Source organism: Chroicocephalus ridibundus, chromosome 17 (assembly GCF_963924245.1).
Source record: "Chroicocephalus ridibundus chromosome 17, bChrRid1.1, whole genome shotgun sequence".
NCBI classification, from domain to species: Eukaryota; Metazoa; Chordata; class Aves; order Charadriiformes; family Laridae; genus Chroicocephalus; species Chroicocephalus ridibundus.
In genome coordinates, this window is record NC_086300.1 from 4,619,772 (window position 1) to 4,632,047 (window position 12,276).

Sequence of the window (12,276 nt, forward strand, 5' to 3'; positions counted from 1 at the left end):
GCCGTTAGGAGGCAGATAGCAAAACCACACGTATCCAAACGCGTTCCTGGTCCTCACCTTATTGGCTCTAATCTGCTTGTAAATGTCCGTTTGCTGCCGGATTCGGTATTCCAGGTCTGAGACGTGGGCTTGGAGCCAATTCCAGCGACTGACGATGGCTGCACGGTCTGCTGCCCATCTCCACTCTGCCCTTCGCCTCCTGGAAAAACAGAGAGGGGAAGGGGGGGGATTATTTTGAGTGTGATTTTAATTATACAGTCCACAAAAAAACCTAGCTGAACTGACAGATAGATCAAAAGCTACACACTGAATGGCATGACTGATACCATCTACCCACTGCTAATAATTACCAACCCAACTACAGACGTGCTACAAAAGCCATGCCTCCGCAGAGCAACATTAAAACAACTTTTGGTACCCAGTGATTGAAGTCCTGCCTATGCAAGCGTTAAGATTTTATTCCACGCTTCGCTGAACCAGCAGCTCCAGTCCTACCTGGCCACATCTGCCAGCCCCACTTTTCCAAGGCTTGGAGAAAACAAAACCCATCTGCCCTCCCTTCCTTGACGCAGCCTCTTAAAAAAAGAAAGAAAAAAAGACCTCTGGCGTCAGTCCCAAAATACGCCTGAACACCAGCGCGTCCCACGTGGCCACCATTAGAACTCGGCGGCAAGTTTCACAACACACCATCATTCGGTTTTAAGAGTAACCACCGCTCGGAGAGGAGCAACGGAGGTAAGAGGGCCTTGCACAGGCTGCTGCCCTGCAAGGAGGCATTGCAAAGGAAAGCGGGCAATAGAAAAGAAAACTTGATTTCTGCATCTGACGGCTTGAGCGAGCAGGAAAAAACATCACAAAGGCACCGGCTCCTCCTGATCTGCGGGGCTTGGCGGCGCGAGGCGAGAGAAGGCGAGGACGTGTGGGTGCACGGGGGGAACCCACAGCCTTTGCAACTCTTGACTGGTTTCCTACCGTCTTTATCTCTGCTGCGAACACCAGGTACGGTTCTGCAGGAGCATAAATATGCTTTCGCTAGGGCAGGGACTACACCACTGCATTTTACGGTCCACTCTTCCAAAAACACCCTACAAAAACTACCGCACGCCAGGGCAGAAAGGAACACAAAGACCGTAAGGTACGTAGAAATCCACGGCTCCGCCCTCTCACATTAAAAGCTATAATATTATAAAAATATACCCCAAGCATTCTGATTCCGGTGGATAAATACTAAGGCTACCCAGAAAGGAAGAAAACCACAACATGGTGCAGAAAACAAAGCATCAGCAGAAAGCGCACGCGCAAACCCAGTGCCACTGCACAAAGCCTTTGCCACACCTGGATGTTTAGCAATTAAGAAATTAATCACGAAATAATTCCCCTCGCCCATCTCCCCCTCCTTCTGTCGCATTTCGGAACCCAGCGAGAGCGCACGGGGCAGGGGAGCCACAGGAACGTCCAGATTTTTCTTCCAAAATCTAACCCAGAAGTTTGCTGCTGAGATTAACCCGTTTCAAAGCTGAAACCAGCCCTTACAGCAAAAGCAGCACGTGGGAAAATGAGATTTACCGCTGAAGCACCCCCAGCTGCAGAGAGGGTAAGCAACAGCAATAATCAAGTTCTTAGAAAAATCTACACCTCCTATGCACCCGCACTTGTTCAGGCGCCCTGCTACCAAATGCACTTGCCTAAAAAAAACCCAGAAAAGCACCAGGGTTATTACAAGTTTCAGATCTACTGATAGAAATACTCTGAAGAGGAGGAGTTGGTGCCTTCGAACAGCAAGCGAAACCCACAGATTTAGAACAAGACACGTTCTCCGTATTCTTGCTGGACCTCGCGGCTGCGTGGGCGACGCCGTTTCAGTGCCAATTTAGACGAGGCCAGATTTCCACCAAAAAGGGCAAACGTATCCACTGCCTACAGTCCTCCCAGCCCTCTCCGTCCTCCCAATCCCTCTCCAAGACCATTTTCAAAGCATTTTTAGGAGCTGAAGTCCTTCTCTCTGGAATATTTCCCTGCGTAACGTGCCCGCTCTATTTTGATTAATGCTGACCTTAGGTTTGGTGGGCATTTTAGTATTTGTGGATGCCACAGCAAGGCCAGATCTTAATCCTCCATCGCTTACACCGAGGATACAGTCGGCAGAGCCCAAGACAAAAGGTGGCCGAGGCAGCTGAGCACCGGGGCTGGGTAAAGGTCCGACATACCCTCCCAGCAAGGCGGAGTGACCACAGGGTTAATCTGGTTTACAATGGGCTGAGCAGCTGCCACCACCACCCCGGCATCACCCCATCACGCAGCTCTAACCCAGACCTCAGCCCCGTCACGTTTCACTCCATTCCAAGAAGGATGACGCCTCGAAAGCTTTACGGTCCCTCCTCCCTGCGAGGGATCTCCAGCCTGAGCCCGGATGGCATGGAATTCCCATCCCCCCCCCCCCCGCCAGAAAGGCGGCGTTTGGGGAGCGGATCTGCTGTATCTCGCAGAGACGTTTCTCCGAGCATCGTTGGAAAACGGCGCGGCTCTGACTCCATCACCTGCGGCACCGGCAGGGTTTTCACGTCGTAGTTTCCCACAAGACTTTCCAGAACACGTCACTTCTCTGCCAGCCAAGTTCCAGTGAAATTCTACCATCCTCTCCTTCCAGAGAATCACAGAACGGTTTGGGTGAGAAGGGACCTTAAAGATCACCTTGTTCTAATCCCCCTGCCATGGTGGGGCTCTGCATTTCAGAAGCTAAGAACCATTTTTACTGGAGAAGGGTTAATTTTTTTTATAGTTTAAAATCAGGAAAGACCTCTGCAATGGCTGTGGCTGCTTTTCTGGCATCTTCAGCACGTGTGGATGTGACAGACCATCCAGACCCCTAGAAAGTTTAGGGCTCTAAGCCAGATCTCAGCAGGCTTCAGTTTGCTCTTGGGGAGGGGATCCATGTAGCGTTGGGAATTGTTTTAGGAATATCAAAAGCTGCTGAAAGCACCTCCAAACTGCCAGCCCCCTGGCTTGCTTCTGCAATGTTACAAAAGCACCTGCGCCTGCTGGAATAATTCTGGCTGGGTCCATTAAATACATCTCATTTTTTTGCTCAGATTACACAGAAATTGAGATTGCGTATAAAAACCCCTTTACGCCCATTTAGATTCCTAAGCGACAGGGCAGGGTAACCAGCAGCAGACCTGCTCTTCACCTTAAAACCAGGACACATCCTACCCCAGAAAAACCCACTGGATTTAAACCAAAAATAAACCAAGAAAGCGAAACACAGTAACGTGTACTTCATCCTCCGACACCCTGCGGCATAGGTGGAGGAGGGGAAGATACATAATGATGGCTCAGCCACACTTTCCAAAACAGTATTGAGCGTAGCATGGTCCTCTATATTTAGAATTAAGCTTTTTTCGGAGCTTGTTCAATTACACCCTTTGCTGCCATGTGCTGTCAGCAACATATATGTGTTTTGCTCATGTAATCAGCTGTTGGGTAACAAGCTCTGGAGCTTCTTTAGCTTTACTCTCTATATAAATATTTTGCAGGAGCGATTCTTTTCTCGACAAGCACTAGAAAGCGGCAACCACGCACAAAACGCAGCATCTCAAGTCGCTGCAGTCAGCACCGGCAGCCGCCCGAAACCTCGGCCAGACACGGCTCTGGGGAGGGAACCCACTTCCTTTCTTTCTAAAGATTACAGACTTGAACTAATAAATGAGTTTATTGCACTTGCCCAAAACAGGGCTTGGATTAAGCCAAAGACGACGGCTGAAGAGACGGCCAGATGGCTGCAGGGAGCGGTGTCGGTGATGGCTTGTCTTGAGAGCAGTCCTGTGCTTCGAGAGGCAGAGCTGGTGTGGGCAGTAACGCCAGCAGCAGCAGCAGCGCGGTGAAATCCTGCATCCGCCAAGGAAACCGCTCACCAGGCTGCTGCACATGCGCCGGGCGACCTCCACAAAATACAGCCTATTTTGATGGCACGGGACAGCCCCTCCCGCTGGGACAGGAGGGTAAGCTCATGAAACAGCACAGAAAATGAATTATTTAGGGGTCCGATGCTTAAAAAAAACCCCAACGATTTCCCAGGTTGACCTGTTCCCCTTCTGCAGGCGTCGGTGTGCACAGGAGAGCGGCCGCAGCAGCCGAGGTGATGGCAACGACAGCCGTCCCTCGCCCGCGTGCGCCCAGCCGGCGCGGTGCTCGGCTGGACCACGGGGAGAGCATCCCACCAACCGCAGCGGTGGGTGGTTATCGTAAACAGTGTGCGCACAGAATTAGCAGCCTTAGGTCCCCTTGCGTGGAGTGAACCTGCACATGCGGGCGGTGAGCCCCTGGCCCAGGTTGCCCAGAGAAGCTGTGGCTGCCCCATCCCTGGAGGGGTTCAAGGCCAGGTTGGACGGGGCTTGGAGCAACCTGGGCTGGTGGGAGGTGTCCCTGCCCGGGGCAGGGGGTGGCACTGGGTGATCTTTGAGGTCCCTTCCAACCCGAACCATTCCACGATTCTATGTGGGGCAGACAGAGATGGCACCAAACTGAGGGAACAGGAGATCAGCAGAATTATGTTCCACCAGGACACTGCCCTACTAAAGGCCCAGCTGCAGAGCGAACAGAGCAGATGAACCAGCTGCTGCTAAACCATCCTGATAATGACACGGAGCAGCACAGAAAAATGAAGTTACAAGATTTTAGATTGGAAAGTTACAGACCGGAGGGGAACTAGGTACCAGAACCACTTCCAGGAGTCAGCAGTAATGAATGAGAAGCAGCCGCCAGGGTCTGAGTGAGATTGTTTCTGCCACCCAGAGCACTTCAGCAAACCCAAATCATCCTGATGTTCAATGAGGAGTAACAGGCTGCACTGGCAGAAAGAAGAGTCAATGCCAGGAAGAGAGAGAAACACGACACAGAAAAACTCTAAAAAACTTTTCCCGCCTCCAAGCAGCCTACGGAATGGAACAGCAATGGGAGAGAGTCACCGGGAGCCAGAAGGAGCTTTGGGCAGTGAAGCTGGACCCCATGGTGTGGTGCTGCCGGCTCTCCTCACCCTCCTGCGGCCGGGCAGGAGCAGGAAAGTCCCCAGCCATTGCACCGCCAGCATCTCCCTCCCAGCGGACACAGTCCAATGCTGCAGGACGAGGTGACATGCTGCAGCTTTCCAGGCACCTTCCGTATGGCTCCCCTCCTCCACTATTTATTGGCATATACCCAGGGGCTTTTCTGTCCCCTGAAATGCAGTCGCCTACCAACACAGAGGCCATTCTATATTTACTCTCCCCCTTCCCACGCAGCTTTCAATGGAAGAAACCACCAAAGATGACCAGATACAGTTCAGAGCCCCAGATTTTGAGACCTTCTCCCAAAAGTCCTACAACCTCAGCCTCCCTCGCCTGCCAGCGGCGGGCTGGGTTAGGTATTATCTGACTTCATGTGGGAGGCTCACCACGGCATTAGGACAGAACGCAACAGGTAGAGTATAGGACACTTCTTGAATAAGATAATTCATCATCTATTCACCAAATGAGGCTTCAGTACTGGCAATCTGGAGGCGATTGCCAGATGACCTACAACCAGGGCTCCAACTTTGGCAATCCTGAATGTGCCTGTGCTGTGGGGAGAAGGATTTAGTCTCTAACACCCGGTCGAGACACAGCTGGGTCAACGTTTCACTTCCTGAAGGAGAAGGAAGAGAGTGAAGACGGTAAAACAATGTCCCATGGAGCTTCTTTGGCAAGACTGCTTGCATGGAGCTCGTTCTTCATGGAGGTCTCCATCCCAATCCACTCTCATGCTATATGGCCAAATTCTCCATTTCTTGGGTCATCCGATCCCACCCCCTATATTGATTTGCTACAGTCCCACCCTGGCAAAACCCATTCTTTCCCACCAAAGACATGGCCCACACTGAAAACCTGGGATTGCTCCAGAGCTGTTGTCCACATTCATCCCTCATGGGTCTACCAGGCTTTGGATCTGACGGGGGGTTTGGGTGCTACTGGTTTGCCATGAACTGCTCCCAACATCCCAGCTCGTTGGCTCTGGATTGATAGCAACCTGCTTTTGGCCTCGTATGGCACCTCACACACTTGTCCTCTCCTGGAGGAACCAAGAAGAAACACACGTGCGCAATCTCCTCATCAGTCACACACATCTCTCCGACCGCACCAGCCAATCTGGAACTGCAGGAAGCCACGGTTCCATGCCAAATTTGATTCTGCTCCAAAAATCTCTGCACAAGCTGCCTTCCTCTTCCCAGTTCTGTACTCGACTCCACATCCCACTGCATCACGCCACTGCCAAAATGCTCAGAGGTGCACTTCGTGCCTTCCTGAGAGCTGCCCGAGTACCAGCACTCGATGCAATCCACTCTTCGTAACTGGAAGAAGGATCTTGCTGCCAGCTACAGCGAACAAAAACGGGGCACACCAGAGCTCAGTTCCCATTTCCACCTGGGATCTTCAGCAGGGACAAAACCTGCCAACAGACCACAAAAGCGATTTCAAATATGACAGTTTATGACATTCAGCTGTCAACTCTATTAAAGGGCAAATCTTCCATATTAATTCCGCGTGCTTTCCTTGCGTTACCTACCACAGGGCAGCAGCCCCAGGGCAAAGCTTAGTAGCGCGAATGCAACGCAATGGTTCATGTCCGTACTGGTGCAATGGCAATGCACCTGAACAATAGTGAGATGCCAAGAGACATCCCGTGGTTCAATCAACTCCCATTGATCCACCAGAAACTGAGAAACATTAGCATTAAAAACGGGTTTTAAAAAGTTCCCCATTCGCTTTCTCTGCTTATCTTTTGAGGGGCTCAAATGCCAGTACTGAAAATAAAATATCAGGACACTTGCTGTAAAAGTCCATGCTAGGGACAGCATTACCAACGCACCCTGGAAACCCAGGACGAGCCCAAGTAAAACACCATCTGCTCTGCTCGCATACACAATTCTGGCAACAAACAAAATCTAACTGTCACCCCCTCAAGCCCTACTTTTTAACTCTGCAACTTTCTCAATCGCTCTCATGATCTTCAATCGTGCCTCACTAAAGGAAGGAAGAGATTCGCGCCCAACTCAGCTGATATTTTTCCAGTTTGCCCCTGTCCCCGTATAGTCTCCAAATTCATTCCTCTGCCCTAACCCTCTACAACAGACCACCAAGCTTTTATACTTTTTTTTTCTCCAGACCAGTGCAAAACCAGATCTCTGGGTGGAGCAAGAGTTAAAACTCTGCCAAATACACTTGCATGACAACTCCAAGGGAGGAAGAGAAAACCCCACCAGCGCTCAAGAACAATCTCATTAGCTGATCATAACATTTCTGCCTGCGAAGAAGCCAAAGCGAACAATTTGTTCAGCTGAACACCCGCCCCCACCCTGCGGACAGAAACATCAGCTTCTGAAGGGCTCTTCTATTCACAGCATGTGTTCGGCAATGAGCTAAATCTAGTTCAAACCTCCACTCGGTTCATTCATTCCCGTATTCAGAAAAAACGAAGACCTCCAGAGGCTGGGAGTAAAGAGTTATTTCCACTGTTCCTCACTGAAAAAAAAAAAAAAAAAAACAAAACAAAAAAACACCCCACTGCCCGGGGGAAATTCGGGAGCACAAATCCTAAGGCATTTTGATCCTGGGTAGAGCTAAGGAAGGACGCCAGGCTTCTGCCCAAGCGAGAGGGCAGCGCTGGGTGGCCGCCAGTGACACCGGGGGGGGCCACCAGCAACCCCGGGGGGGCCACGCATCGGTCGCATTCAAATAAAGCCGATCCCAACCGCCCTCCTTTTTGATGACGAGGAACCAGCCAAACCACGCCACCGGCCACAGCATGCAAGGCTTTGTCTACAGAGCAACCATCGCTCGGATCAGGATATGAAAGGTTTGTTTTGGCATCTCTAGCTCATTTCTATTAAAAAAGAAAAAAAAAAAAAAAAAGAGAAGAAAAGAAGAAAAAAAACTTGGCCCAGGCCAGCCATGAAAAGATGCCTGAACTCCTGCATAGAAATTACGGCAGGACGAGACCGCACAGCCTGTGGCAGCCGTGCACAGCAGAATCCAAACTGCTGATACTCCAGCTGCGGAATCGGTGTCCAGCCCAGGGCTCAGCACCAGTATGGACCCACAGGTCCCAGCAGGCCCTCAGCCCACGGCAATGCTCCATACTGGAGTTCATTTCTTGCCTTCTCCCCTCTCACTGCTGCAGCCAAAGCCTTTGCCCCAGGCTACACTCTCATGGCAGCTTCTGTCCCCAAAATATCCCCAAATCCCTTCCTAACGGAAGGTAAGTGCAGCCCAAGGATCCAAAAAAACCCTTGGAAGGCTGCAAAGCTCCATCCACAAACGGACCCACACGGATGGGGAAACAAAACAGGGAAATGAAAAATACCGAAGTGAAACAACTGCCAAGGCGGGGGGTGGCAGGGGACACCCACCCCCCAACCTGCGCATTGCACTGAAAAACCAAAGCTACCGAACCACCTCCACAGCCCCTCCTGCCTACTACGGATTTTACTGTGATTCAGGACAATTCCACCCATTTTAGAAGCTGCATTAACAAAAATATACTTGAATCCCCTCTTTGAGAAAGCAGTTTTCCCCTGAAATAAAATGGGGAAATATTTATGTTGTTGAACGCCATCATCACCGTCTACGCCACCTCAGGCTTATCTTAACGAGATTTATACTTCTGAAGTGCAAATGGTTTCAGAAAGCATCCTCAGAAAAGGAAGTAAAACACAAGCCACCCTACACAACTATCCTTCTCTCCTTAAATGTAATACTTTGAAGAAGAACACATGCCATGTAAGAGGAATCCCAGAAAATAGGCATGGAATAAGCCAGCAAATTCTATGGAGGGACACACACAGCGAACAAACTGTATTCCATTTCTCATCGGGAAGCTGAAAACCATCATTTTATTTACCTCACGTTTGGAGAGCCACCACCCGCATCACCTGCAGAAACACGGAACTTTAGTTCTCGCACACCCCTATGCCAAGCTCAGGGTCTGGCTGTGCTGCAGGAATGGAGTTAACAGCCGAAAGCAGAGCAGCTGGAGAACATCACCACCCGAGGGGGCAACGCCGCGCCGCCCCAGGCATCACACAAGGCACATGGGCTCGTGTGCTGATGATACAGCATTTCATCCCGATGTGTAACAACTTGGAGCCCACCACCTCCCGGGTTTGGAACCTGCAGTGGTGACTCACGATGTGTCGGTGATGCTGAGTCACTCGCCTTGTCTGTGCTGGCCCTTTCTCAGTCCCATCCACGATCCCAACAGAAACCCATGAACCTCAAGAGGAACACACAGCAGCTTTCAAAAAGCCTGGAAATGGGAGAATGGTCTCTCAAAAAAGGCTGAGTGCCCCTCTCCTCTGCGGAGACCCCCCTGCTGCCTGCAGCTGTGGGGCACCAACAGCAGAAGGACACGGAGCTGTTGGAGTGGGGCCAGAGGAGGCCCCGGAGATGCCGGAGGGCTGGAGCCCCTCTGCTGTGGGGACAGGCTGAGAGAGCTGGGGGGGTTCAGCCTGGGGAAGAGAAGGCTCCGCGGAGACCTTGGAGCCCCTTCCAGTCCCTAAAGGGGCTCCGGGAAAGCTGGGGAGGGACTCTGGATCAGGGAAGGGGGCCATGGGATGAGGGGGAAGGGTTTTAAGCTGGAAGAGGGGAGATTTATGTTAGATATTAGGAAGAAATTTTTCCCTCTGAGGGCGGTGAGCCCCTGGCCCAGGTTGCCCAGAGAAGTTGTGGCTGCCCCATCCCTGGAGGGGTTCAAGGGCAGGTTGGACGGGGCTTGGAGCAACCTGGGCTGGTGGGAGGTGTCCCTGCCCAGGGCAGGGGGTGGCACTGGATGATCTTTAAGGTCCCTTCTAACTCCAACCTTTCCATGATTCTATGAACCCATAACTAGTTTTGGTTTTAAGAAGGACACAATAAACATCATCTGTTCTGATGGTGATCCTAAAATACTCATGAAGGCCATCAGCAGAAGGATCTGTGGGATTTCAAACACCAGCTCCCAAGCGGAGTCTGCATGGGATGTCAATATGCTTCGTCAACACACTGCTGTGCTTCCCTCTGTTGCTCCCACGTCACCTATGGCCAAGCCAACGGGAACCAAACCATGGCCCGGCTCAACTCCGTGCCAGCGGGCGTCAGAATGAGTCCCAGGGAATGAATCCCATAGGACAGAAATAAACTCCTGTCCCCCGTGCCAAGCTGACAGCGTGACTTACGTACTGACGGCACCGTGACACTAAGAAGACACCTTCCAAACAAGGACACGGGAGCCAGTCACTGGGACAACAGGCAGAGAGCTGTAAGGGGTGATGCTTTCCCGGCAGAGCTTCCCGTCTCCGCTCGGTCCTGCCCTGCCGGACAACACTTGCACAGCAGAGCCCACAGCGGTCTGGACTGTCCCACATCTGCCTGCAACAGGTATTTAGGGACCTTACGACCCTTTTTCAGAACTTGCCTTCCTCTGCCTCAGCTGACCTGCAGCAAAAGCAACTTTTAGAAAGTTGCTCCTCTTTCTTTCCAGGCAAAGAGGCCAAGGCAGAGGCCACCGATGGCCTAGTGCCGATCTTCAACAGGAGTCTCCCGTCAGCCCTGCGTAGGTGAAGAATGTGCACTCTCTACTTTGTCAGCCTCAGCTTCCTTCCATTAATGGGTGAATCCGCAGGCACATGGAAGCACGAGGGGAAAACACGTAGACTAGAAACCACCACTTCAGCGCTGGAGAGCACTCCCAGCTTTTCCTGGTTTCAAAACATCGTGCTACCGCCTTACTAGTGTTCCTCTTAACACCTCCATCTCACTTGTTCCCAAAGACTACCGCGGAGAGGATCTTCCCAAAGTGCTCGACTCCCCAGGCCAACATGCACCCCCCGATGCAGCTCCAGCCCTCTGCTCCCAACAAGCTCACTTCCCCCGGTTCCTGTGCTTAACTTCTTCAGCTATCTCAAGGTGTCACCTGCTTAAAAGAAGAAAAAAAGAAGCCCTAATATTCCAAAGCCCAGAACGCCCCCTGACCATAAGGGCTCTGCGACGTGGTGTACCCATTAACTGTAAAGAGATCCCAACGACATGACCATCGTACCCTTACGATTTCGCTTTCTGTTGAGTTCAATGACCAACGCACAAATCTGGCAGCACATCAACCAGGCAGACGCAAAATCGCAGGGCCCAGCAGAAGGCTCTGCTCAGACTCAGAACTGGACTTCAGATGTTGGTTTTTTCTTTCTTAGTTTCCTGAATGCTTTTAAGATCTTTGCTGAAATTCTTCACGCTGGTTGCCAGGGCTAGGTTTGAACTTTTGCGATATTTCAAATCCGAGTGCCCCAGATCTTCGCGCTATGACATTTATGCAATGCCCCAAGCATTTCTGCAGCTGACTGTCTGAAAAACAGCCATTCCAAACTTCAGCTGCTCTTCAGCCCTTAACAGCAACAATTGTTCTGTGACAATAGCCTAAAATTCTGATTTTTATTCTTTCAGCTACGCCAGTGCAAGTATTTTGGCCCACATCTGAATCCCGTTTCGGCACCCACGAACTAGGGAGCAAGGTGTGGGGAGAAGGGGAAGGTTGAGGAGCAAACTGGGGCCCGGAGGTGGGAATCAGAGGAGCGCGGACACGAAGAGCTGGCTGTCACGCCAGCAGAACCGACTCTCCGGATGCACAGCAGAGCAGCCAGCTGAAAAATACCACGTTTCCAAGAAGAATTTATTGGAGCACCTTTTCAATACCGTTCTCCACATGCTCACAAGCAACTCTGCAGGCACGGCAGCCGGCAGGACCGCGAATACTGCCGACGCGCAGAATTCGCCTGATCATCATCGTACCAGAAAACGCAAGGCAGTTTGTTACCCCCTGCAGCTAAATCCAGGAACGAGAAGGTAAGACCATACCATGCACGAAAGGCGTTTATAACTGAACAACAAAGTTTGCTCCACCTCTGCTTCCAGTTCATTGGGAATTTCCCCCTTAAAGCTCTGATTAACACACCATTGGCAACAATACGAACTAAGTACCAAGATGCCCACTTTTCCCCCCAAAATGCCTACAGTAGGATTGCTCAGGCTCACACCCCATTTCTTGCAGGAGCATATCCTCCTTTTTGGCGACGAAGGCTCCCTATCAATATGATAATTTTGCTTACAACAGCTTCCTAGCAGCGCTGGGTTGCAGAGGGCAGTACAATCGTTACCTTTTCTAGACACGTATTTTTCATCAGAAGTTAGACTTCTTCCATTAGAAAGCAGAAAGTGGCAGAAGCACTAAGCCAATGGA

General features: G+C 51.2%; 1 protein-coding gene across 6 annotated transcripts in view; it reads right to left on the minus strand.

The window, feature by feature from the left end:
• KANSL1 (KAT8 regulatory NSL complex subunit 1) overlaps positions 1-12,276 on the minus strand; it is a 104,513-nt gene that overhangs the window by 31,476 nt on the left and 60,761 nt on the right. For all 6 annotated transcript variants that reach the window (XM_063354334.1, XM_063354332.1, XM_063354336.1 and 3 more), the window contains one exon: positions 58-199. In XM_063354334.1, coding sequence (XP_063210404.1) covers positions 58-199 — 142 coding nt within the window. The remainder of the gene's footprint in view (positions 1-57; positions 200-12,276) is intronic.